At 38.7% G+C, this 25,870-nt stretch overlaps 11 protein-coding genes across 11 annotated transcripts; 7 read left to right on the top strand and 4 right to left on the bottom strand.

The window, feature by feature from the left end:
* The first annotated feature begins 192 nt into the window (after window positions 1-192).
* On the top strand, window positions 193-1,894 carry BDF20DRAFT_483438 (uncharacterized protein). Its single transcript, XM_053075565.1, has 4 exons — window positions 193-298; window positions 375-434; window positions 513-1,698; window positions 1,819-1,894. The coding sequence occupies exons 2-3, from the start codon at window positions 427-429 to the stop codon at window positions 1,396-1,398; spliced, it is 894 nt and encodes a 297-aa protein (XP_052936109.1). The 5' UTR covers window positions 193-298; window positions 375-426; the 3' UTR covers window positions 1,399-1,698; window positions 1,819-1,894.
* BDF20DRAFT_820325 (kinase-like domain-containing protein) lies at window positions 1,455-2,285 on the top strand (the record flags this gene model as incomplete). Its single annotated transcript, XM_053077534.1, has 2 exons — window positions 1,455-1,698; window positions 1,819-2,285. Coding segments are annotated over 2 exons (711 nt in total), but the record flags the coding sequence as incomplete, so codon positions are not given.
* A 204-nt stretch (window positions 2,286-2,489) lies between these two features.
* BDF20DRAFT_905944 (DUF500-domain-containing protein) lies at window positions 2,490-3,611 on the top strand (the record flags this gene model as incomplete). The annotated part of the gene is made up of 4 exons (XM_053083219.1): window positions 2,490-2,638; window positions 2,797-2,861; window positions 2,932-3,073; window positions 3,161-3,611. The coding sequence occupies 4 exons, from the start codon at window positions 2,490-2,492 to the stop codon at window positions 3,609-3,611; spliced, it is 807 nt and encodes a 268-aa protein (XP_052936107.1).
* A 104-nt stretch (window positions 3,612-3,715) lies between these two features.
* Window positions 3,716-4,858, bottom strand: BDF20DRAFT_483580 (uncharacterized protein). Its single transcript, XM_053075567.1, has 4 exons — window positions 4,636-4,858; window positions 4,438-4,554; window positions 4,147-4,345; window positions 3,716-4,055 (listed from the first exon to the last, which is right to left on the bottom strand). The coding sequence occupies exons 2-4, from the start codon at window positions 4,465-4,467 to the stop codon at window positions 3,820-3,822; spliced, it is 465 nt and encodes a 154-aa protein (XP_052936106.1). The 5' UTR covers window positions 4,468-4,554; window positions 4,636-4,858; the 3' UTR covers window positions 3,716-3,819.
* Window positions 4,859-5,249: 391 nt separating this feature from the next.
* BDF20DRAFT_819241 (WD40-repeat-containing domain protein) lies at window positions 5,250-8,019 on the top strand (the record flags this gene model as incomplete). Its single annotated transcript, XM_053077446.1, has 11 exons — window positions 5,250-5,360; window positions 5,461-5,660; window positions 5,749-5,893; window positions 5,998-6,160; window positions 6,228-6,372; window positions 6,452-6,551; window positions 6,630-6,752; window positions 6,833-7,242; window positions 7,311-7,461; window positions 7,561-7,836; window positions 7,924-8,019. The coding sequence occupies 11 exons, from the start codon at window positions 5,250-5,252 to the stop codon at window positions 8,017-8,019; spliced, it is 1,920 nt and encodes a 639-aa protein (XP_052936105.1).
* Window positions 8,020-10,462: 2,443 nt separating this feature from the next.
* On the bottom strand, window positions 10,463-12,352 carry BDF20DRAFT_483237 (fungal-specific transcription factor domain-containing protein). The gene has a single exon (XM_053075564.1). It carries the CDS (start codon window positions 12,229-12,231, stop codon window positions 10,561-10,563), a length of 1,671 nt encoding a protein of 556 aa, XP_052936104.1. The 5' UTR covers window positions 12,232-12,352; the 3' UTR covers window positions 10,463-10,560.
* A 332-nt stretch (window positions 12,353-12,684) lies between these two features.
* On the bottom strand, window positions 12,685-13,362 carry BDF20DRAFT_867958 (uncharacterized protein). Its single transcript, XM_053080918.1, has one exon. It carries the CDS (start codon window positions 13,256-13,258, stop codon window positions 13,034-13,036), a length of 225 nt encoding a protein of 74 aa, XP_052936103.1. The 5' UTR covers window positions 13,259-13,362; the 3' UTR covers window positions 12,685-13,033.
* Window positions 13,363-14,821: 1,459 nt separating this feature from the next.
* On the top strand, window positions 14,822-18,391 carry BDF20DRAFT_820077 (kinase-like domain-containing protein; the record flags this gene model as incomplete). The annotated part of the gene is made up of 9 exons (XM_053077510.1): window positions 14,822-14,991; window positions 15,132-15,222; window positions 15,315-15,443; window positions 15,522-15,645; window positions 16,104-16,763; window positions 16,926-17,167; window positions 17,270-17,520; window positions 17,586-17,739; window positions 17,825-18,391. The coding sequence occupies 9 exons, from the start codon at window positions 14,822-14,824 to the stop codon at window positions 18,389-18,391; spliced, it is 2,388 nt and encodes a 795-aa protein (XP_052936102.1).
* A 1,117-nt stretch (window positions 18,392-19,508) lies between these two features.
* BDF20DRAFT_835214 (uncharacterized protein) lies at window positions 19,509-20,126 on the bottom strand (the record flags this gene model as incomplete). The annotated part of the gene is made up of 3 exons (XM_053078823.1): window positions 19,509-19,632; window positions 19,716-19,857; window positions 19,922-20,126. The coding sequence occupies 3 exons, from the start codon at window positions 20,124-20,126 to the stop codon at window positions 19,509-19,511; spliced, it is 471 nt and encodes a 156-aa protein (XP_052936101.1).
* Window positions 20,127-22,344: 2,218 nt separating this feature from the next.
* Window positions 22,345-23,205, top strand: BDF20DRAFT_987466 (uncharacterized protein). Its single transcript, XM_053085242.1, has 2 exons — window positions 22,345-22,742; window positions 22,911-23,205. The coding sequence occupies exons 1-2, from the start codon at window positions 22,628-22,630 to the stop codon at window positions 23,120-23,122; spliced, it is 327 nt and encodes a 108-aa protein (XP_052936100.1). The 5' UTR covers window positions 22,345-22,627; the 3' UTR covers window positions 23,123-23,205.
* Window positions 23,206-24,738: 1,533 nt separating this feature from the next.
* Window positions 24,739-24,998, top strand: BDF20DRAFT_795387 (Homeodomain-like protein; the record flags this gene model as incomplete). The annotated part of the gene is made up of 2 exons (XM_053076262.1): window positions 24,739-24,867; window positions 24,927-24,998. Coding segments are annotated over 2 exons (201 nt in total), but the record flags the coding sequence as incomplete, so codon positions are not given.
* Between the last annotated feature and the right edge of the window lie 872 nt (window positions 24,999-25,870).

Raw genomic sequence — 25,870 nt, 5'->3', positions numbered from 1 at the left:
CTCTTATATTCTGTGTCATGCTTGCAAATTGATTTTTTAAAATTGAGGCGTGGTCAACTGAGAGAAATCATGCTGAAAACAAGGCAATAAAAAGAAAAAAAAAAAATTGCATGAAACAAGGATTGAAAGAACTGTTTTCATTGGTGTATTCCATTCGTGACTGAGAGAAGAGGGGGGGGGGGGCGAAGAGTTAAAGGGAAAAGATAAAAAACGAACAAAATGAAGGGAAAATTTTGGACACCTTTTTCTAACCCATCTTTATTTATTTGTTTTCTGCCAAAGAAAAGATACCAAAATGGTAAACAAATCATAAAATGAAAGTCTTATAGTGGAAGGTTTACTAAAGAGATACCCGTTTGTATTGTTAACTTTAGACTACCTCACTAAAAAGCAGTAATACCAGTAACTTATTAAACAATAGTCAAAATGATAAAGTAAAGTTATTTGATTCAAAATGTTGAATTGTTAGAAATGACAGCTTGTAATGATATTTTAACCTCTTTAAAGCTTAGTAATAATACAATGAGTCCAAGGAGACACAATAAGCCTCTCGATTTAGAGATTGATACATCACCTGTGAAATCAATATCACCAAGTTCCATCACATCCAAAACAAACGCCTTCTTTCATGTGTCAACAGATCCAGTAAGCTTACCTCGCCCACCGCCCTCATTGTCCCGCAAAATATCTATTAGACAGACTGTACCTTCTACAGCAGCTGCTTCTTCTTCCAAAATGATGACTCCTATATCTGCCGTCGATACTAGCAGTAATATTGGCTTACCTATATCACCACTTGGTAAAGTAATGGACGAAGGAGCTATGACAGAAACCGTACACCATGACGATGACAGTGACGACAACAGCTTTTACATGAATAACAATAACTTTGCCAGCAGACTAAGAAGTTTAATAGCGAGACAGCATTCAGTATCGTCTTCGGCCTATTCTACTGAAAAAGACAGGCTGTACGAAGATGATACTTTACCGTCACCATCACCTACTACGCCTGTCGATCTTGACTTTACAGAGCTGCCTACACCACTACCAACACAAACTATGAGCAGTAGCAGCAGTACACTTGCATCCAAGTTTCTATATCCTTTACCGCCTGCTACAGCGACGAAAACATCGACAGAACTATTATCAGTAAACGAATGCAATGAAAGTATTGACTCAAAAGTAATTGGTCGATCTATCGGATCCTATCTTGTCTGTAAACTATTAGGCGTAGGTGCCTTTTCAAGAGTTTACTTGGTCGAAAAAAAGGATACAGATCAAAAACCATCTTATTTCGCAATGAAAACGATACAGAAAGGGAAATTGCTGGATGATCCCCGAGTAAGAACGACTATCGACAGAGAAATCAATATACTAAAAGTAAGCCGTCTAATTTAGATAAGTCATACACTGCTACATTTACCCACTAATTACTGTTTAATTTTCTTTAGGGTATTGATCATCCGAATATTATCCATTTTGAGGAAACAGTAGAGACAGAAGACAGAATGTGCATCATTATCGATTATATTGAAGGCGGCGAGTTATTTGATTTCGTACAGAAAATGCACCGTCAATTGCAGGTGACTCAGCAAAGCGTTGATGAGAGCCTTATCAAATCACTGTTTAAGCAGTTACTGACTGCTGTAGCATGGTTACATGATCATCACATAGTCCACAGAGACTTGAAATTAGAAAGTAATGTATACTGCACTCACAGGAGAAACGCGATTCATGGATGGTTGAGATTTTGGTTGTTTTTTTCTTACTAAAGCTTTTCTTGTTTTTTTTTTTCAAAACTTGACTTGTACTCTACAGACATTTTGATACATAGGAAAAATCCATTTCCAACAACTAGCAGTTATGACCCGGATGACATTGTGCTGAAAATTACAGATTTCGGCCTAGCGCGGACTGTAGACCCTCAATCACCTTACTTGGTCACAAGATGTGGAAGTGAAGAATACGCTGCACCTGAGGTCATTCAGCAAAAAAGCTATGATGGCCGTAAAACAGATACATGGGCACTGGGTATCATTCTTTACAGCTTGCTTGTCGGTTACTTACCTTTTCGTTATGATCGTCGTAAAAAGGAACGTGTGTCTCAACTATTTTATCGCATTGTACGGGCCGACATAAAATGGCCTCAAGAAACGGCTGATTCAGCCTCCTATGGCAAAATAAGCAATGAGGCAAAATTTGTCGTGCAAGCTATCTTGGAGAGAGATCCAGAAAAGAGAATATCTATACATGATGTTGCAAAACTACCATGGTTCAACTCTTAATTTATTGTGAATTAATAAAGTTGGTTTCAGTGCCAGGAAAGAGCAGATCAACCCTGCCAAGTGTTTTTTTGTCCCCGATTGGACAGGTGATCTGTTTTATGCAAAACTGGCTGTTTCAAGCTTTCCATTTTTACTGCCTTTAAAAAATAGAGTGCTCTTTGTTGCGTTCTGCCTCTTTCGTCTTCTTTCTTAATTACTGTCGAAATGTCAATGTTTGATCGTTTCAAAGAGCAAGCCTCAAAGGCAGCAGCAGGTATGACTTCTCTGAGGCGTTCAAACGGCCAACGAGCCAAGAAATTACCGCACCTTCTCAAACTTCAATTTGACCGAATATTTAGGCGCTACTGCTTTTGGTCAACAAGCAAGCCGTTCGATTAGCGATGCAGCAGGTAATATATATTCATTTATCTGTCCAAGAAGTTGATTATTAAAGTGAGAAATGGGATAAAAAGACTCACAAATTTCTACATACGTTAATTTGCAAAGGCAAAACTGGTCAATATGTCAATAGCCCCATACCGAAAAGTCTAGGTGAAGAATGCATCAAAGCATCAAGAATTTTACAACAATTCATCAGTAAGCCTACATAAAACTCTTTTGAACAGTAAGAATTTTTTAGTGACTTTCATTGATAATGTTATGTTAGGTAAGGAAGAAATTGAAAATGGATTTGATACCATTATACCTGTCTCAGTCATCAAAGAAGCCAAAGGCCTTGCCATTTTTACTGTGTTGAAGGCAGGCTTTTTATGGAGTGGACGCGCAGGAAGCGGTATTGTAATAGCAAGGTAACCGTGGTAGTTAAACAACAATGAAAAGTGATATGTGCCGTCTAATTTGGAAGAGAACATTGTTTGTTTTAACAATTGGGATAGATTACCTGATGGCCGTTGGAGTGCTCCAACCGCGATTGCTACGGGTGGTGTAGGTTTTGGTGCTCAAATTGGCGCTGATATTACCGACTTTGTCCTCATCCTTAACAGCGAAGAAGCTGTACGTGCCTTTTCTCAGGGCGGTAATATTACTTTGGGAGGAAATCTAGCCGTTAGTGCGGGTCCTATTGGCGCTGGTGGTGAAGCTTCTATTACCGGCGACATTCGCGAGAAGAAAGTTACTCCTGTTTTTAGCTACACAAAATCGAAAGGTCTGTTTGCCGGTATGAGTATTGAAGGTACAGGAGTTTTAGAACTCACAAAGGCCAATGAAAAATTCTATGGAAGGCCCGTTCGAGCACAGTCACTGTTGAAAGGTGATATCGAACCGCCTGCAGAAGCTCAAGTACTGTATGATACCATCCGAAAAGCAGAGACACGCGATCCTTATTAGTTATACATTAGCGTTAACAAAGCCCTGTTTTTTTGCTGGCGTTGACTATCAGTGCAAAGAATGCCGTACTTTATATATTACTTTTTAATCTATTGTTATACACATATGTAACACATTTACAACTTTTGGTCTAGTCCGACTATTTCGGCAAGTCCAATATAAAGGTTAGTTGAAATACAGCGAGTAGCAGAAACCCTTTTATTTTACATTAATTTCGTTTTCTGTTGTTGTTAAGTGTATGTCCTTGTGATTGTTGACGTTGGCCTTGCTTCAAAAAAGCCTTTACTTGACTACCTGTTGCTGTATACCATGAATATAAAACAAATGCTTGTAGACCATGGAAAACGGATAGAGCCCAGCTTGCTTTGACACTCAATGGTCCATCATTGCGCGATTGGAAAATGATCAAAGTCATGATCATATGGAAAGTTAAGAAACCAGCGGCTATGTAGTAGATATACGTAGAGCGATTCAATAAATTGCTAGTACCATTTCATCATATGCAAACAGTGATAGTAGTCATAATCTTTTTTACCTGCTCCTCTTTTACATGGCAACATATTTGGCATTTCACGACATAATAAACTAATAGAGGCGATGGAGGCTAAACCTGCACCGTAAAGCCTTAAAAGGAATATGTGGGTGGAGTCAAACGTCTGTCCAGGAAAGATAGTATTCGTAAGGTATGGTAAAAAGATAAGTTGGATGGCTAAAGCAGCTTGGATGAGTCCGTGCTAATTGATATATATCGAAAGAAGCGGGACAGTGCGTAGAGTTAATACGTGAAGCCTTATCCATTCCTGCCTTTTCCTAATTTATACCCTACAGCTGCAAAAATAAAGTTGAGGGCTGACATCTCTAATCAATCTTTTCTTCTTTTTGTATCAATTGCTATTAATGTTGATAGTAATGATGGAGGGGCTTTGAAAGAGATGAACAGTGACTACAAAATAAACAATATACAATTGTCAATTAAGAAAATTCTAAGAAAGAAATGGTTTTTGGCAGCTGCCTTTTTTTCTACCAATTTTTGGCGATTTTGGGGTAAACGGTCACTCATTTTCACCAGTATCAGCTCGTTTGATTTTTCTTCGCTTTATCTCTAACGTTATAGTTCTATGTCGTGCATGTTGGGCATAGCGATTAAAACAGATGACGATTAACTTTTATTGAACCCTGCCCATCAAGCCAACATCATAATCATTTGATATACTCACCATATAACTCATAAGCATACAGCGGTTGCTAGCTTAGGATTCATCGTACATTCAAAGGAATATTCCTGCAGAGTATAGCATTGTGATGAATTGTTTACAAATTCTTACTCCACCAAACAGACTACAATGCTTTTTTTTTGTTTCGATATTCAACAGTTGAACGTAAATTTTCATTGATAAGACCTTGTAGCCTTCTACGTCTTTTCTTCCTTGTGTATTTTTAAAAAGAACTAACTCAAGCTATAAAGTACTGTATCGCAGAGAATAGCACTGATGTAAATAACTTCAAATTTGAAAGAATAAGCATAGAAATCCTTGAGCCTTCTTGTACCTTGAAACAGATTTAATAAACTGAATTGATTCCCAGCACCATTGATTTACCTTTTTGCCCTCATTGTTGAATAAACTGACAAAGACATAGATGGATCGTAGAAAAGAAGAATTAGAAAAGAAACGACAGAAATTGGCAGAATTGCGACGTGCCCGTGAGGAAAGACGAGCTTTGCTAGAAAGTCAGTCAACACAAACTACTGTAAAGCTCACAAAGGGAATTGTAAAACGGAAAAGCATCCAGACGTTTTAACTATATTCATTCCCCTTTTTTCATGCCACCTTTTATAACTGTTTTGTAGACAACTACTTCAAGCACTGGAAGAGATAGAAAGGCCATTGACGACCTTGTTGCTTTGGTATTGGGTGAACGATCTTCTACACCTACCAATGCTAACGGCAGTGGCAGCGATCGTGGGTCTGATGCGGGCTCAGAATTCTCTACTTCACGACCTACTTCAGCTAACTTTGGTTACTCTTCTCCAGGCACCCCTATTAGTCAGTAAAGTATAGGAAACTGAGGATCTTTCTCTAAATTGATGAGAGAACGTTGGCCTTAAAGATGAAAATTGCTTTTTTTAATTTTTCAGGAGCGATGCGCGGCTATCGATGTTATCAGCCGTTTCCTCTTCAACACAAATAGCACCAAACACACCTACTACAACAGCAAGCCAGCATCATTATGTAGCAGAACTAACTGAAAGTCAATCCACAATAGCTGATATTCCACCACTGGTAAATTTGGAATGACTTCTTCAACGTGGATATTGAAGAATTGACTTTATTGACATAAATGAACAATTTTTATACGTTTAAAGGAACGCGTTGTTTATAGTAAGGAAATTCAAACAACAGACGGATCTATGGATGCTCCGCAAGTTTCAGAAGAGGAAATCAGAAAACAACTCATGGAAGAGTTCGAAGAACGAGAGAAACAAAAAATAGCACAACTTGAAGAAGAAATTCGAAAAGCAGAGCAAAAAGAACAAGAGGAGATCAAAGGTGATGTTTCCTCTACCGCTGATTCCGTTGATCAGTATTAAAACTTACTCAAGTCAATGTGATATAGATCTAACGGAAGAAGAAGCAAGGAATATCCAAAAATCACAAGAGTTTGCTGAATTCATTGACCATTCAACAAAGTTAGTAGAAAGAGCATTGAATGAGAAATACGACTTTATGAAAGACTATACCCTAGGCATCGATGCTGAAAAGTAAATGCAAAAAGTAACGAATCAAGTAACTTGCTTACATAAGAGTAGGATACTCATTGGCTTTACCATAACCATACAGTGACGAGAATTCTGGTAAACTTGTGAAGCTCACTTGCGAATTTTGGGATGAGAAATTATGTAAGAATAGATCAGTAACAGATGTGAATTGGTCTCTGAAAGTAAGTTGCTTAACACCGGAAGTCATTACGCCTTAATGGCTTTATACATAACCTTTCTTTTTGTTATGAAATTTTCAGTATCCTGAACTCGTTGTTTCATCGTATAACAAAAATCCTCTTGCACCTAATGAGCCTGATGGCATTGCCTTGATATGGAACGAGCATTTGGTTGATCGACCCGAATTCGTCTTCCACTCACAAGTAAATAACATAGTTGTGCCGTTTCGATTATACAAAAAGATCGCTTACGGATTCTTTTTATTTCTAACGTCAATATACAGTCTGACGTACTTAGCGTCATGTTCAGCAAATTTCATCCTAACTATGTCATTGGCGGTACTTACTCTGGGCAGATTGTATTATGGGATACTCGTGCTAAGTCATTACCTGTTCTTAAAACCCCTCTTTCCGCCGGTGGCCATACACACCCTGTCTATTCATTAGAAATGGTGGGCACTCAAAATGCACATAACTTAATATCAGCTAGCACAGACGGATTTGTTTGTTCGTGGCAGTTGGACATGCTGGCTCAACCTCAGGACTATTTAGAGTTGCTACACCCTGCGCATAATAAGACAGATGAAGTGTCAGTGACTTGTTTGGGGTTTCCAGATAATGAAACTACGGCATTTTGGGCAGGCACAGAGGAAGGCAATGTATATCAAGCAAATCGTTACGACCGAGCGGGCAGGTAGGGAATACCAAATTTGACGCGTAATTTTTTTTTAAGAAATTGATAAATACTGTTCTGGAATATAGTAAAGCAGGCATCAATCAGTACGATACATATAGGGGTCATCATGGTATGGTGACAGGCTTAAATTTCCATCCATTACATGGGCCCGTAGACTTTTCAGACCTATTTTTAACCTCGTCTGTAGACTGGACAGTGAAGTTATGGAGAGGCAAGGTAACAGATGATTGATCCATATAGAGAATTTTGGTTTAAATTACTCTAATACGTTCGCTTTTTTGCTATATCAAGTCTATTTCAAAGATATCCACCCAGCCTACTCCTATTATACCTCTTTATTCATTTGAGCATGCAGATGACTATGTTTACGATGTCAAATGGTCCCCAACTCACCCTGCTTTATTTGGTACTGTTGATGGAACTGGCCATTTTGATATCTGGAATTTGAATGCAGATATAGAGGAGCCATATGTGAGTACGCAAGTAGGTTCAGCAGGTAAAGCATTGAATAAATTGGCTTGGAATAAAGACGGTAAAAAAGTCGCAACCGGTTCCAGTGATGGACGCGTGCACGTTTACGACATTGGCGAGGTAAATTGTTTACGTTCTCACAAATACATAATCCTTGATAATATATTACTCGATTTGCTTACACTGTTATTGCATCTATTATAATAGATGGCCAATCCTAAACCCGATGATTGGAGTTTATTACAGAAGAATATTTCAGAAATGATCTCTAATCAAGAGAGTCACACTGATGTATCCAAATAATATATAAAATAAAATTGTCACCTATTCTGAATAATTAAAGTGCAAGTAATTGTCCCAGGACTTCCGTTTAAGCAACGTGCTGAGGAAATAATATATCAATCTCTTGAGCCATCAAGATGCCACGTTGATGAGCCAATGTTATACTACTACTGACTAAGTGGAAGATTTCCATCGTCATAAACAGAAACCATGGCTTATTCTGTAGTACAAGGCTTACAAGCTTATTGATTTACTAAAGATCTAGGGGTACATCTTTTGCCGTCAATTTTTATGGAATAGCTAGCAATTAAATATTTTCGAACTCGCCATACGGCAAAAAAAGGTAAGAGTAAAAGCACGATATGACATTGTTCACTTTTCTATCAAATTTTTATGGACAAAGACACTAATCCAAAACCCATCAAGCCCGTATTCACATTGAAGCTTTATATACGTTCATAAAATGGATCGAACAAAAAAACTGGAGACTTAAGGCAGCCATTACAAATAGCGAAGAAGGCAAGACTTTGTCAGGTTGTTTTATTAGAAGATTCTGAAGGATAGGGTATCAGGGAAAAGTTTTTTGAGCCCATGTATTAAACGTAATATCAAATGTTTAAGATTGTATATTAAGCACAAAAAAAAAATAAAAAAAATAAAACATTATCTACGATGCATAGCATTTGCCTTTCGCTTGTCAGCCTTTCCAAACTGTTATCCAACTTCCTTACGGAAGTAATGTAGTTGGTTGTAAAGTAGTAAAAATTGAAGATCAACGAGGTCTTCAATGCCAAAAAGCTGCCAATGGTAATCTATCTTCTGTGCATATTATATAGCAGCATTGCAATGTAAAAGGGGAAACGCCTACTTCAACAAAAAAAGGGCATCTTCTTTAGCTCTGCAGTGCTGTCAAAGTCAATTACAGGGAAATAACCTTTCATTCTTATCAGAGTAAAAGCGTTACAATATCCCGAAAACCAGATGCCAATCGAAGCCCTCTGTCCAGCTAAATATCATTGACATCCGCAATGCTTAGGACATAAAGGGCATACCTTTCCCACCTGTTCCTTTATTGCCCAGAATCAAAGGGCTTGTTGATTTTCTTGATCTGTAAGCTAGCGCCAAGGGTTACTGACGAAGACTTCTTTGAGAATTGAGGCAATGACCCTCGACAATAGTCTAAATCTGATGACATATACTTCTGCATGAAGGTTACTACTGTGGAATAAAGGAACAGCCCCCCATTTCTTAATGATCCTAAGTCACGTTTTCTCTCATATTTGCATTGTGCGTCTTTCGGCTACAGGTGCTTCTTCTGGTTGGTGGCAGATGTCTTCGTTTAAATCCCTTCCATCATGGCGACGGGCTTCTCGATATTTACCCTGCCAAAGAAAATATACCTGCCAAGTAAGGCCTAGTTTAGCCTCGGTAGGACGGCTATATACGCGGTGCCGCCCTGTCAAATTTCTATGCTTAATGTCTACGAAGGAGTCAATATGACATAACAATTTTTTTTAAGATGATAAAAAACCTATTTTTTACTATTTTTAATTGTCGTTATCATGCTTTGACTAAATACGACTGTTTTGATCGTATTTGTAATTTTCTATCTTTATCTAAATTATCAAAAGGGGGTCGCTTTCCTTGAAGTTGTTCAGCAGCAGAAAAAAGATAAAATAAAAAAATACCATTTGCAAATGCCAATTTTGAGTGATACGTGTACAATGTGTTGCTCAGGTTTTTAACAGTTCTGAAGCTACGGAGAAATAGAAAGGGGCCTTATGAAGCAAATTTAATCTATGCTGTTGGAGACATTGGTAGCTGATTATGCTATTGACAGTTACAGACGTCATAGAATTCGAGGGTACCACATCAGATGCTGAATGCAAAAAAATCAGTTATATAACGTATGTAACTGCAAACGTTTGACTTCTGTAATCTATCTCATTGTCAGTTTCTTCACTTTGACTAGGATGCGATAGTACCTTAAAACGATACATGCGCAAATAGATATATTAGAAAATAGATACAAGAGCCATCTACTTGAGATTGTAAACCTTCCAAGCTGATTTCATACCCACAGTAAAGTAACTTGTGCAGTGCAAAGTACGAATGGTCCGGCATTAACAGAATACCTGCTGCCCGTATGTTTGCTGTACAGCATGAAGATCAAAATCATTCTTAAATATGGGCTTTCTTTTGCAACTCCCTCCCATAGGAAGACTACCAAGGGAATGTATTTGATTAATTCAGTCTTACTTGAGCAAGTCAGTAAGAAAGGCAAACATTGCGAATATTCATTAGTATTCTTTGAAGGAGACAGTGCATGTTCTTTTCACTCGTTAAAAGAGTTATCTATTTCCTAAAACAAGACACACTCTACAGAAAGGAGACATCCTATACATCTACTCTTCTTTTTTTCTTTTTCATTTTCGTGAAATATGTTCAAAATAAAAACGAGCACAATAATGCGAAGTATCGCTATTTTATAGATGTATAAGATAATATTGAAATCAGGCATAGCTGTATACTTATCGCAGGTAATGGAAAACAATATAAGTACTATTTTGGTGGCTGATACTGCTGCTTATTGGCATCCGAGTGCCTTTGTTGCTGCTGTAGCCAACAATCAAATGATAAAGCTTCGTTAAGAAGATCGTTACTATTCAGTAGAGTGGAGTTTTTGAAACTTTGTCGTTCAGCCATCAAATCGCTATAGAATAAAGAGTTCATAGTTGCTAAGGGTAAGGCGAAAGGAGAGGATATCGAAGAAGAGGAGTTGTGAGAGACGGATGATGCATTATTATAGATATAGTTAGAGTGTAAATTATTGGTTGGCAATGATTCTGACAGTCCTTCTCGTTGTTGCGCTTGATAAGATGAGTAATCGTGCTGAAGATGAGATGCTTGCTTTGGGGGCTGCTGTTGATGCTGTTGATGCTGTTGATGTAATTGTTGTAGCTGCTCTTTTTGTCGCAATTGTTGACGATTTATCTTTTCATGAAGCATATAGAAATCACAAATAACAAAGTATGTTCGATCAGCTGTGGCCCAGTAATTCCGCATTCCAGCCAACACATTCAAACATTGATTCAATGCCAGCTTTGCATTTTTTCTGTCTTCCTCTGTTTCTGCCGAGAAACAACTGTTTACAATTACAGTAGCTGTAATGTAGATGAAATATATACAGAAGGGTGGTATTACATCGAATCGATCACCCAATTCTTTCAGCATATCTGTCACATTGTTGACCGCTTCCAGGCATTTTTGTTTGGCTGTTTCAATTTTGCTTTGTTCGATTGGGTTATTCGCAAAATCAAGATTTTCCGTAAGATCTTCTTCGTCTGTCAAAACGAAGGCATATCGATTCAATAGAATGGTAAGCGTATTGTACAAAAGGTGATAGGTGATAAACTGGCCAGATTTAAAAGGTTTGTTTTCATGTTCACGGAAATACTCCAGATTGGTTCGAGTGTTGTGTAGACTTACAGGAAGTGCTTGTGCCCAATCATCAAGAGCTTGGTCGAGTCTCATCCATTCCTCCTTGTTATGTGACGATTCTTGATTGAGATATTTGGAAATTTCAGCGAATAATACAATAAGCTGTATGATACGTGGTTCTAATCCAATATGATTCTTTGCCGTCAATGGATGCATTGTCAAGGAATTCTCTTCGGCTTTCCTCTTTGAAACATTTTCCAATACAGGTGTCACTTGGATGCTCGTAATTTGGCCAGTGGAATCACGAATGACTGCATACTTCATACATTGTCGTCCATCAATTGAAGGTTGAAAATATTCGACTGGAGTCGACAACACTTCATATGTACTATTGTATATCGGTAACAAAACGTCCAAATCATGTGTTCCCATCATGGTGGGCTTTCCCGCGTAAGCACTCGTTATTGTATCTTGCATATAAATTTCCCAGAATAACCGTCGTCTATCCTCGTACTGCATCCATTCCTCCACAGTAAGGAGAAATGACTGAGGCTCTCTATCCGGGTTAAATTTATCGATGTCGTAATCTCGAAACATGTGCTCCTTGTGCAAGTTTAACTGGTAAGCCATTCGTATGGCAAGTCCTGTATAAGTATAGCATCTAGAAACTCGGGCTAAGCCATACTCGTGGTTGATCAAAATCAAGATGCCTTGAATGTGTTCTATGGAGGGGTCTTCAATAGCCTTGGGGATCATAGCTCGCGCTTTTTTGGCGTATTTCTCACCCGACATCCATAACGGGTTTTCTATCACATCTAAGCGATTGGAGAATCTATGTTTGGTTTTCCGGTTTCGCACGAAATAATGAAAGAGAGGATGTGAATACTAATTACATGGAGCTTATGCCAATCTTATTTCTTTACCGTGCTCCAACGGCGAGAATCGCATAAAGTAAAAAACTGTTACATGTCCGTTTACTGATTCGTTCTTTCAGTCTCATTATGTCCGCAATTGGGGTTAACGTTTCGAAATAATGGCAATAGAGATCTACTAACGATATGACAATATCTAAAGGTGGCCAATTATCTGGATTTTCTGCTTCTAAATCTCCTGTCCTAGAGTCTCCTGTCGAATCACCGCCAAAAAGGTGTTTCTGTGGTATATTTTGTTGCTGTTCTGTTGATGCTGGTGTTGCTAGTGTTGCTGGTGTTGCTGGTGTTGCTAGTGTTGCTGGTGTTGCTAGTGTTGCTGGTGTTGCTGGTGTTGCTACTGATTCTTGCTGTTGTGGCGGTATTCCATCGTGTAATGCTCTATATTGCTGTTGCCGTTGCTCTTGCTCTTGCTCTTGTCCTTGCTGCATATAAGTTTTACTGCCATTGGTATACTGAGCTGCTGCTGTGTCATTTTTGCTACTGTTGACATCGTTATTTGCCTTTGACTGCGATAATAATTCCTCCATCTTTCTAAGCCTTTCTTCTAAGGATTCAATATGCCCTTGCTTCGGCCCTCTTTTCTTCACCACAGTTGGGTATGAACACTCTTGCTTCAGACGTGTGCACTTGCCGCAAGCAGGTCGAACGCCATCACATTTGATCTATAGAACGCTGTTAATGACGGTATGCAGATCAACGAGAGAGATTATCCTTACCTTTTTACGGCGACAGACATTGCAGGCTAACGCTAACCGTTTTCTCTTCACCGCACCTCCTTTTGTTGCAGAAGGATCAGAGTTGTCCCCCTTACCATTACTATTGTCGTTGTTACTGCTACTGCTATTTCCACTGTTATTTTGCATATAGTTTATAAAATTCATTTGCATTTGTCAAAAGAAATTAAACAACAGTTGGGGGACGGAAAATTATGGACAGAAAATGTCGCATCGCACGGCAAAATTGATCAAAAAAGGCAAAGAAAAAAAATACGTTTCAAATCCCGCCACATCTATTAATACGTTTAAACAAGGATTTTTATTACTGACATTTTTAAGCCCAATGGACACGAGATATTAAAGCTTATCTAAATTCCCGGGGCAGCTCGATTTTTTGAGAATAGAGCGATGCATAGTGTTGGTCAGGGTGCCGTGGTGGGCGAAAAAGCATACTATCTAAATGGGGGGAGGGGGAAGGGGCTAAACTAATCATTATATTGGTAGGCTAAGACTTTGGGCGCGGTTCGGGATCTTGCTTAATTAAGCCTGGGCGAGCACCACAATTATTCAGAACTTGTTTAAACACTGTGAATTATTTCACTAAGCCCTGGATCTACAGTTATGGTTTTGAAGTATCTGTTGACTTCAAATCCTCAAGAGTGAGCATAGCTGATTCACTCTCCTCTCTGCAGGTACAGACAAATAGAAAGATTATGGCAAATCCATCAGTGTGTATTATAAATTTAAAAATATTCTCAGAGTTGCCTGGAGCTCCTAGAAGGCCTGTGGACCATTTGGCAACAAACATTAGTTAATGTCATAGGATTTTCACAAAAACCATAATATAATTCCTTCCTAATGTATCATATCCGAACTTTAACAATTTAAAGACGTAAAAGAATAAACCAAGGCTGTTAGCCATAGGACCGGATGACATAGGACTGTCTTGCAGCTAAGGGCCTTTCATTAATTCTGATATGTCCCCATTTAAATGACACTGTGGGAGTCAATAAGAATAACTCCGGTTTTTTTGTCATCCTGCCCAGCAGCAAGGGCTTTCGCTTCTCTTAAGGGAGGATAGTTAGATATGAACACTCAGTTAGACATATGACAGTCGGTGCAGGTAGTTGTGATGTTTTCTACCGACCTAATGATCAACTATTAACACTTGCTGGACTAAAGTGTTTTATTTGCGTCTCTTTAGAGGAAATAAGTAAAGTTTGATGGAAGGACAAAGAGGTACCATTTACAAACTAAATGTTTTGTATGAAATGGTGAAGAGAGCTACTACTATTTGGACAGTACGAACCAAATTATTGAGACGTCTTAAGTTGGAGGATGAAAACCGAACGACACTAAAGTAAGAAAAAATGCGAAATACGAAGAAAAAGAGATCTTTCCCAAAAGAACCTATTCATTATAATATGGCTTTTACAACAAAAAATTTTGAAAAAATGTTGCTGTCTTGAGCATTGTAAATCATCCTTTTCGATTATCTACAAAGACGAACGATGGATACGGTTTGAAAAAGTTTGCCTACTTTGTCTAAAAAAATGCTGCAAAAAAATTGAATATAAATTCAGTTTGTCTAAATCTGAAACGAAAAACTGTAATTGCGCAAAAATTGGAATGCACAAAAAAGAGACATGAAAAATCTATATTGAAATAGGTTATTATATCAGATCAATACCCAGCCTTTCCTATCTTGCTTATTCTCTATTCTTCTGATAAAAAATGTCCAACGAACTTCTACTACGGCTCTTCACTTCAGAGTTTTTCAACTGTTGGATTGCTGTTTCTTATTTGTTCCGTTATTCAAACAATGTGGGCATTCAGCATTACTTGTGTACAGAACTTAGACGCTTTCCTATACCAGAGATAGAATTCTTCTTACCACAGTTAATGTAAAGTGAGGAAAGGAAAAAAAAAAAATGAAAATTAAACATAAGCAATTTCGACACCTCAAAATGTTTTGTTGCTTCTTCCACTTTTTTGCTTTTTATTTCCTTTGGTTGGCTTAATGTTCCTGTTGTTATTCTATTAGACATTTGCTGATTACCCGACCATCTGAATCGGTGGCTTTAGAACACTTTTTAGCTGAGATGAGTGAAAAGTCCACTCACATGGCTCTGATGGTAACCCAAAAGAGTTCAACACTTGTATACAACTCGTTAATGTGGATACTTAGAAAAAAGAATGTCACTTTTATCATTGCCCCGTTATATAGACTTTATGGTATTTGCAAGCTTATGTTTCGGATTTATCGGCCAACCCATCTACAGCTTCTTTTCAACTATGTAAACGTTTACTCAACAGAACACAAACCATACTGTTTGCTGAGGAGATGGGGGATACAGTTGCAGAAAATCAGCCTATGGATGGGAAAAGTCAACCTGTACACTTCTTACACGACAGCACGAATTCGTACGATGAGTACAATAAGATCCGTGAAAATGTATTTCCTACTTTAGTAGGCATGGGTGCTATGTTATTAGGCATTGGTCAACCGATTCTGACAAAGTCAGCAGGCCGAATCGCTATAGCACAAGGTAGAAGACGTCGCGATTTACTGACACCGGAAGAACATCAAAAACAGCATAGCATCAGCAGTAATAAAGGAACGGCTTCGTATTCGCAGCCTGATTTACCCATGAAACGACATTCATTGCAGCAGCGTACAATGACGGCATCGAGCAATAATCTTTTATCTACGAGCCATAACCCAATTCATGGTAGGAGTCGTGACAATACAGCCCTTAGAAAGCAACACATGTTGACAAGCTTCCCTTTTTTTTAGAAGACTTGCATCATGGAAAACCATTTTCAGTGAAGCGTTATATACAAAAGCTGAATGGGCAGACCGCTCTAAATCTAGCACCTGCCAGCAATAAAGTGGGGAGTCAATATAAGAACGACAGCAGTGGTAGTAGTGAGAAGAAAAAGAACAACAAGATGAAAAAAGGAGCCTCCTTGAAGGTATTTGATCCAGCATTGACAGCTTTGAGACAGTCCACAGTGCCAACGAATAATGCACCCTCCTCAACATCACCGGCGCTATCTTACAAGTCGACATCTACGTCCACTCTATCCACTGCTCCTTCAGTCGCTTCTTCTTCTTCAACGTCAGCCTCTAGGTCGAGTAGGAGATCATCTACGACATCTTCGTTATCACTGTCGTCTGTAGATATGGAAGAAAAGGATGTACAAAAAAAACCATCGTGTAGTCATCGTATGAGTGATAGCGATCCACAGCAAGAACATCGTTCCCTTCAGCGACATACGTCTTATACCGGATCTTTACTACGAAGCAACTATTTCCGTTCCGAAATACAATTTGTTTTAGCGCTTGTGGATATTGCTACACGACTCATTATTGTTCCCAAAGAAGCGCGTATGAGTGCCTTGCAGGCAGAATTGACTCTACTCAATCACAATTTGCCAGCAGAAATCTGTCTGCCCTTATGGTGCCCATGCACTACGCGTGGTGGCACTTCTGTCACATGTTCTGATTCTATTCCTCTTGCTAGCAACAGCGGCCATGATTGTGGCCTTGGACACCATCGTATTGTACGTATCAGTCCTTCAGATGCAGTTGTTCTCAATTCAGCAGAAAGAGCACCTTATTTACTTATGATTGAAGTATTGGAGGAGGATCAAGAAAAGGAAAATAACGGGGGTTACAATGCAAATCTTTATAAAGCACATCAAGCACATCAACAAGCCGCAGCCGCAGCCGCAGCTGCAGGAACAGGAGGGGAGAGCAATCATCATGACCGAAAAAAGAAACACCGAGAGAGTCATGGCCATGATAAAAAGAAGATGCAGCCGTCAGAGAAAGGATGTAAAGACGGTGAATCTTTGATGCAATCAGAGGATGGACAGACGAATGGAACGTTACACGTCAACTTAAACCCAGTGGAGCAGCCTCGAAAAGATGAATTTGCGGAAAGAATGCGTACTGCAGCTGTCATGTTGGCACAACTTCCCAATGATAAAAAGCACGATCCTATCCGACAAAAGATCATCAAAGAAATGATGGCATTTGAGCATCAGCGTATGGCGAAAATGGAAACAGAGGGTGTGGGTAGTATTGTTGTTCATAGCGATCATGCTGGAGGGGGAAAACAAATAGCATTCACATTTGTTGCAGAGGATGAGCAACAACAACAGCAACAGCAACAGCAGGATAAAGCAGTTGTTACTTGGGCAGTCAACAAAGAAGATCCAAGTGCTGCTGTACTCTCTGAAAACTGGGAAGCGAAAAAGGAACGGCTGAGGTTAGCATCTCCTTATGGGCACTTGCCCAATTGGCGATTGATCTCTGTCATTGTGAAAAATGGAGCGGATTTACGACAGGAACAGTTTGCTATTCAGTTGATTAAAGAAATGCAAAGGATTTGGGAAGATATAGGCGTAGATGTCTGGGTGAAAAAGTAAGCTGTCAATAGGCTTTATAATCATTCGAAAAGGAACTAAATCGCGCATGCACGTGATATAGTTATAGAGTGTTGGTCACTTCGGATAGTAGTGGTTTGATAGAAACTCTGAGAAACACCATCTCGATCCATTCGTTAAAGAAGGAAGCGTACAGGCAAGGCTGGTATGAACAGCATAAAGGTGCCGTGTACACTTTGTCTGATTACTTTGAAAAGGTATATAGTGTCTTTTTTCTTTTCAGTTTCTTGAAAAAGAATTTATTACTCATCTGCATTTCTCGACTTATACACCCTACTGTAGCAATGGGGTCCTGCGGAATCAGATGAGTTTATAAAAGCACAGGACGCTTTTATGCGAAGTCTCGCAGGCTATTCTATCGCGTGCTATTTGTTACAAATCAAAGATCGACATAACGGCAATCTTCTTATTGACGATGCTGGGCATCTTATCCATATTGATTTTGGTTTTATGCTATCCAACTCTCCGGGATCTGTTGGATTTGAAATGGCGCCTTTCAAACTACCGCAAGAATACATTGATATACTAGGAGGTGTGCATGGTGAAAAGTTTGCGGAATACAAAGCATTAATGAAAGCGGCGTTTCTAGCAGTGAGGAAACATAGCGAGAATATATTGTTGTTGACGGAAATGATGTGTAAAGATTCAAAGCTGCCGTGTTTTTTGAACGGGGACTTGACAGTGCCGCAGTTGAGAGACAGATTCCAGTTACAGCTGACGGAACCTCAGGCCGAAGAATTTGTGGATCGATTGATAATGAGTAGTTGTTGCAATGTGTTTACAAGGTTATATGATACTTTTCAATATTATTCCCAGGTAACAAAAGAGATGATTCGTGCGCGATTATAGAAAGATGAATGTTAAACCATCTTTTATTCCCAATTCTTATTATGCAGGGCATTTTGTAAAGCTGGCTTGTATCTTGCGCCTTTTATTTTGCCATAATATATCACTATACTATATATCCCTAGTAAGTATATCTACATGAAACCATGTAATAGTGTGGGTGCGGTTTTCGGGCCCTTTTTAAATATATCTGTTTGATGAAGGTGATGTGAGGTTTGGAAAGTTGGAGGAGGGAGGAATGCTATCGATAAGCAAATATAAGAAGAAACGTTGACGCATGCTAATGGTGCTTGTAGATTTTTCTATTTTTTGTTCTAGGAGCATTATTAGCATGCTTATATGCATGTTTGCCTAATCCAGCATAAGTTTGTCCGGACTGTGTTCTTTATTGTTTGTGTATATAAGACATATTAAATGTAAATATGTACAAGCTCATCTAAGTTAAAGACAGTGAAAGTAATGTAGGCTGAGAAAAAATGGACCATGTACAGTCCTTCCTCATGCCTCTGCGAAGGGCATTTAAAACACGTAGGCTTTTCGTATGTCTCCTTCTCTCTGCCTTCCACGAACAGCCAAAAAGACCAATATAGCACAAATTCAAAGAAAAGTTGATCGAATGATTTCTTTAGAAACCTCTTTTATATTCATTTTTTTAAGGAACAAGCTAAATAGGAAAAAAAAAAAACCAAACCGTCTGGTTTCGCGTTTAGGCACTATAATTCCTCTGTGCGTGAATGTATAAACGGAAATGGCATTTTAACAGTAGCAGAACTGTTATATAAACAGACATTAGCAATGATGTTTATTAGTGTAAAAATTGTGTCAATCAGGGCAGACTCTATTTTTTTTAAAAAACAGTAAATTTGCAACAAAAATATAATTACAGGTTCCATTTTCCGTTGTCATCATTAGAGCATTAATGAGTTCAAAAAAAGTGGCGAGGAGGTTTGAGTAAAATATAGACTACGATAAACGCGTCAAACAAATGAAATAAAATTGGGCATTTCCGTTTTGGTGACTTTTCTTCTATGGCTATCGAATTGAGGTCGTGAGACACCCTGCTACTACAGTTGTTATGGATGCGATCATGACTTACAGGGAACAGATGCTCCAAACATGTTCAAGCATAGTGCTTGAGCCTATTTTCAAAATTCTCCACCATAAAGTTTGCAGAAGTAGTGGCCAGTGTCAAGCAGGCTGCTGCCAGCGAATCGCTGTATCCTTTCATGGGATGTGTCTTCAGACTGTAAACGATTGTAGGAAATTTGCTTTTAAAGTTATCAGAGGCAAGTGTGACCGACATGCCCATGTATTGTCGATTTCTGACCTGCTTCCCCTAATATAAGCTTGCAGATGCTGTACCAGAAGTTCTGCTCGTTTCTTGCTGTCTTCCAATTTCTTCTTTTTCCCTCTAGCCTTTGCAGCCTTTGTCTCGTAATCATCCTTCGCTCGTGCTTTCCTTTTTTTGGCTATAAAACGAGTATGGTAAGAGATCTGTTTAATTTTGATTCGGAAAGTGATAACACGGCTTACATGCATCGTAAAGCTGGCATTTGTAACTTTTTTTGTTAATATGACCCACTTCTCCACAGTCCTTACAAATTCCTACATTCGTAGAGTATTGAATTGCAGAATTCTGTAACTGACCATAAGATTGCAGGGACATACCTTCAGCAATTTCTCTTTTCTTTCTTTCTAATTTTCGCTTGAAATATCTCTTAGCTTCTCGAGAAGGCATAATCACACAAGCTTCTAAAAGAGGTAAACAATATTAGAATAGTAGCAAAACAGGTAGAAACGGATACTATGACCATACCTCACTTATTAAATATGCCATCAATAAAAGCAGATATAGACTGCTTTTTCATTTATCCTATTTACCACAGTTGTTGATCCTGTAAGTAAGCACTAGGCTAAGGATAAAAATAATACCAAAGAGCCACCATTAGACAGCAATAAGTCTTACACCACGTATCGTAGAAGCCTGCAAAACGTTTATTCTTGAGGGTTTTAGGGTGTGGATCAGGCATGCTGAAGGGAAAGATGTGTGCAGAAGAAGAGGCCCTAAGATAGTTTACTGAAAGTAGTTTCTTTTTTTTTTATGGTATTCAAAAATAATAAATTCGTCACACATCACTGAGGGATGGGACATGGAGAAGAAAAAGACAATTTCTGTGGTGGATCATTAATCTAAGGCAGCCGCTTCCAGCAAGAGCTGCGAAGAAGACAGGCTCAATGAAATAATATTGTGAACTTTACTAAAGACGGATGAGGGGGGGGGCCGTGTTAAACGGAATGGCATACAATATCATTCGAAAAAAGATGTCCATATTGCCCAATGGGTATTAAAGCAGACGGTGAAAAATCGAGATTGTTCAGATGAAGGTAGTGGTGGTGGTGGATTTACCGAAAGTTTTTTTTTTTTTTTTTTTTTTTTTTTTTTTTTGTAGATTATTTTATTTAAAATAATAAATTAGTCACACATCGCTGAGGGGTGGGACATGGAGAGGAAAGGAAGATTTCTATGACAAGTAAATTTAGTCGAAAGCAGCCGCTTCCCGCATGAGCTGCGAGGAAGACAGGCTCAAAGAAATTATGTTGTATGCTTTACTAGAGACGGATGGGGGATGAAAAGGAATATCATGGAATATCATTTGAAAAAATGACGTCCAGATAGCCCAATGGATACTGAAGCAGACGGTGAAAAATCGAGATTGCTCGGACGAAGGTAGTGATGGTGGCGATTGTAATCTTAGGGCGGCGGAGATGCTTTGAGGATCAAAGTCGAAGGATGGGAAATATATCGCGAGGCCTTCTTGCCATATCTGCCAGCGTGGTGGACAACTGGTTGTAAAATGTTCGAACGTATCAATATCATGATTACAGAGTCTGCAGGTAGCAGATGAAACTACCCCTGCGGCTTGTAAGACTGATAAGCATGGTAATTTTTTCAAAATGGTGCGATAGCCTAGGTCACGAGCCGGAAGAAACAAAGGAAGGGACCAGAACAGGGTGAACATCCGTTTGGGGATCACCCCTATACCTGATGCTTGTTGCATTTGGATGTGATGATGAAGTCTAAACGTTGAAGCCGAATAATGACGCCAAAGGTTACTGTTGGCCAATCGTCGTAGTAGTGTAATTTCCAATGACTTATCTGGGTCGTCGGTAGTGATAGAAGAGCCTGCCGGCACCCTGTGAATATACGGGTGAAGTTGAACTGTAGCATCGGTGAGCAATTGGCCCAAGAGATGTGAAAGCAACCGCGGTTTCACATTATATTCACCTGGTCGTTTCATTATGAGGCGGTTAGTGGACTGGTCGTAGCGGAAAAAGGCGTTGGCAAGCATCTTGGGATGGCGTTCTAGCCAGTGCGACTCTGGTAAACGTGTAAACAACGAATGTAATGGGAAGAGTAACAAGCTCTTGAGTGGAATATCCTCCAATGGGAGGGTGATTTACCGAAAGTGTCTGAACTTTGGAAATAAGTGAACGGAAAATCATTACTTGGATTGTCTGAATTATGTTATTGAAATATCCAATTTCAATAGAAAAACGTCTAAATCAAAACCGAAAATACTGTAGTTTGTACAACTGTTTACATGTGAAGGACTGAGGAACGTATAACAAGAGGAGGCTACTGTGTCTGTGACGACTGTTCTGTTACAGTCTTCCAGAATGCACTGACCGAAGATGCTACCTCTGCCATATACGCCTTTTTAACAATAAGATACTACCATGGTCATTTCGTAAAAGCAAAAAGATTTCTTCGGCAGTTTAGTATATTTTCCTCGACAAGGATCAGTGTTTGATTTTTTTAATTTATATTTTTTTTTTTTTTTTTTTTTTTTTTGGCTGTGCCCAAAAACCAAAATAAAAAAAAGAAAAGAAAAGAAAGCCACGCCAACTCAATAAAAGCGCGATTATCACTCATTCCGTTTATGACCCGGTTTATACACGATAAAGCTTTGATAAAGTTTTTTGGGCATTCTATAGATAGAAAACACGCAACAGAAAAAAACGCGGGTGGCTAATAAATACGTGATACTTTTTGCACTTTTTACGCTTTAGAGCGAAGACAAATTGTGGCTAAAAAAAGCTTGATAAGGGAACAGGGATCTTTTACTTTGTTTGAGTTCGGGGAAATAGAAAAGAAGAACAATAACCACCCCTCCCCCTCCATGCGGTTGCTTGTAAAACATGTTCCTCTTCTTAACAAGGGGATGCATTTAGTGAAGGATGTTTCCATGGCTATCATTCATCTCTATGGGAAGTGGTAAAGATATTGTTACTGTAAACCATTGTGTTGTTGACAGTGAACGTCTCTGGAAAATTTACATAGAAAAAGGAGGGGGTAAGCGTCCTTCTAAATTTCCCGGCTGAGTTGAGATGTCAAAAAAATAAGTTTTCTTTGATTCGGACTTTCATACTGTTTGCTCCAGACGAACAGAAGAACATGTTTAAGAAATACCCTAGACACTTTTAAGATTATGCTAGTTTTAATTTGACATAGATTTTTAAGAATCTGATTTTTTCAGGGCACAAAAAAAGCATCAAAATTCCGGAGAATGCAAAGACACAGCAGCGTCAAAGCAAAGAGTACATGCTGTATTACAGTGTAATGAAATGCAATTTGGAATCGCGTTGGTTAATGCTGCCGAAAAGATCTTTGCTATTTTTATGTTTGCTGCAGCAAATAACAATCAAAGACCCGCGGTTTTCGAACGAAACTAATTCTATTTACATGCATGTGTGATTGATATCATTCTTTCACCCATTGTTACAGTATAAGGTGTAAGATATCCATAAATTCTAGTCAAAGGCTGAATGCTTACCGTTTGGACCTTATGTACTCATCTTACAATCCGATAACAATCTAGATGATATCTTGTTAGCACGGCCGGATGTATAATGCAGTTTATCTAAATTAATTTAGTATTTTTCTCAAAAATGGACTCCACTTTTTTAAAGTTGCCTTGTAGTATTTCCGATTTGTAATCGAGTCCTTGATTATCACCAGATGAATTTTCTAAAGCTTCCCTATTACTACTAAAAGAAGTAACTGATAAGTTAGTCTAGGGTATGATTCTAGATTAAAAGATAGAATGTGTGCAATAAATATAAAAAAAAAGTTTACTCCATGTCTATTAGTGTCATTTAGGGCCCTGAACTTCATTTGATTTTTATCATCAGACGTTTACAGAAAAAGAAGGCTTACAAATGAAAAAGATAGTTATCAAATAGAAAAGTTATAGAAAATGCAATCTGGCTCCTTGTGCTTGTTACCTTTTTATAGTTTTTGAATACGAACGTATCCACCTCAACAGGGCCATCCACTACAGTTGATACTGAGTACCAAGTTTAACTTGCTGTCTTTTTCTAGGTAGAAAGGCAGTGATAGGCTATTTATGGGGAGGGCTTGCACTGAAGAAAAAAAAAAAAAAAAAAAAAAAACCAAAAAAAAACCCTACTTTGTACCTTTTTCAATCTTTGATTGATTTACCGCAAAAAAAAAAAAATTAAAAAAATAGTTGCTATATAAATACGCCTGTCAGTAGCTATCTTGAATGATGAAAAGGGAATGTTTCTTTTCTGTTTCTCTTTTCTTTTTTTGCACGCGTATCTTTCATCATTCACAACGTCATCCTTTACCGCCTAACGTATATCCTTTTTATTCTATTTCTCTGTACCTGTTCATTCTATTTATTCCACACTATTTAACCAACCTCCTCATGCCTGCAGCAATGTCAAATGGAAGTCGTCGTAGCTCACTATCAATATCAGCATTATTAAACGAGGTGTCTATTGAGCCTTTGCAACATCCCTTATCCTCTCATTCAACTGAATTACCAGCCATACGACCCTCCACGCCAGCTTCATCATCTCCACCGTCTTTCGTACCCATCTCTTCTGCATCCTCTTCCCCTCACTACGCAGGCACGACAACAGCCTTACCCTCCACAAGCATACCTAGTTTGAATAGCAGTGACATGACGAATCCATCACCTACGAGAAAGTTACACAGCAGTGGCGCGCCTATTCTGCCAGCCATTTACTATCCTCATCCTGCGGCTGCACCCCCTTCGCCCAACGCTGCTACTACAAATACCGGCTCTTACTTTTACCATTCACCTCTATCGAGTGGTTCTTCTTCTCCAACCAACAGCTCTTTTGAGAGCTTAAGCCATGTTAATCATGGAAACAGACCTAGTGCCACCCTACCTATACCAAGTCCAGCGCCTTATTTAACGCCGGCTATGACGGAGCCTCCGGATTTATGGAGCCATCCGACCACTGGCATGCATAAATCCAATACCGGCAATATCATTGTCTCTTCTTTAGCCAAAGCCAAAAGAAAACGAATCCTGCCTCATCAATATAAACGATTACTGGAAACATTTGAAGTAACAGATACACCTAGTTCTGAAATTAGAAGTCAATTAGCTGCAGAACTTGACATGACAAAACGAGAAGTCCAGGTAAGGAGGAGATGAGATGAAAAAAAAAAAAGGAAAAAGAACTGACGGTTTTCGCATAGGTTTGGTTTCAAAACCGTCGTGCAAAGATGAACCGATGTCGACAACAAGGACAGATGGCGAACGGTAAATCAAGCGTCCATATCACTTCTACTACTACATCTACTCCCTACAGTTCTAAAACGCCATCAACAACATTTCGACACAACAGTCTAACACTTGGCCGGAAAAACTCTTTTATTACTACATCTCCTCCTTTACCGCCTAAACGATCATTTTCTTTTGAACATCAAAGATTGCTCGAAGCGCCTTTTCAACCAAAGCAAGAAGATCACGACTATTTTACAGATCATCGCGACAGTGTTTGCAGTAGTTTGAGTGGTAGTAGTACACCCAATGGCAGCGTTTTTACGAATGGAAGCAGCTGCCAGAATATTGATATTTTAGCCACTGCTGCTGCTGAAGTACTAAAGCGATAAACTCGCCTCTCCTTTATACACAATTTATACTTTTTACACTTTAATACAATCACTCCCTTAACTGTCATGAATAAAACAAGACATGGCTTCATTTTCCCAACACCATCACTGTCACTGCATCTTCCTTTCTTTCTCTCTCTCTCTCCATTATCTATTTTTTTTTTTTTTTTTTTTTGCTGCTGTTTCAGTTGCATTAAATATTGAAACTCTGCTTTCACACAAAATATTGCTTTTTTTTTAAAATTACGTCGAAAAACCTGTTTCTACCACGTTCATTGCGGAACTTGTACCTTGTATAGGTAAGTAAGAAGAGGTAAAAAAGAAAAAAAAAAATCGACTGATTTCGGACCCAAAATGACACTCAACGTGTGAAATGACCACAAGTCATCAGAAAGGCCATGTTCCTTCTGTTCCATACCAAAAGAGAGCAGCGAGTACACGATGTATACGCAGAAAGAGAGAAGTTCTAAAGAGGTAATGATCTGCACAAATGAAGTAAAATAGATTATAGAGCTGTATTAAACGGT

Source organism: Mycotypha africana (genome assembly GCF_025528875.1).
Source record: "Mycotypha africana strain NRRL 2978 chromosome Unknown BDF20scaffold_5, whole genome shotgun sequence".
Taxonomy (NCBI): domain Eukaryota; kingdom Fungi; phylum Mucoromycota; class Mucoromycetes; order Mucorales; family Mycotyphaceae; genus Mycotypha; species Mycotypha africana.
This window is presented reverse-complemented; position numbering and strand designations above follow the sequence as displayed.

Coding starts and splice junctions, on each gene's coding strand:
- BDF20DRAFT_987466 (XM_053085242.1), top strand. CDS start 22,628: ATGTTTCCATGGCTATCATTCATCTCTATGGGAAGTGGTAAAGATATT. Junction 22,743..22,910: donor TTACATAGAAAAAGGAGGGG/GTAAGCGTCCTT, acceptor TAGATTTTTAAG/AATCTGATTTTTTCAGGGCA.
- BDF20DRAFT_867958 (XM_053080918.1), bottom strand. CDS start 13,258: ATGCAAATGAATTTTATAAACTATATGCAAAATAACAGTGGAAATAGC.
- BDF20DRAFT_483237 (XM_053075564.1), bottom strand. CDS start 12,231: ATGTCGGGTGAGAAATACGCCAAAAAAGCGCGAGCTATGATCCCCAAG.
- BDF20DRAFT_483580 (XM_053075567.1), bottom strand. CDS start 4,467: ATGTCAGCCCTCAACTTTATTTTTGCAGCT. Junction 4,346..4,437: donor TCAACTTTATTTTTGCAGCT/GTAGGGTATAAA, acceptor TATATCAATTAG/CACGGACTCATCCAAGCTGC. Junction 4,056..4,146: donor GCCATGTAAAAGAGGAGCAG/GTAAAAAAGATT, acceptor TCTACTACATAG/CCGCTGGTTTCTTAACTTTC.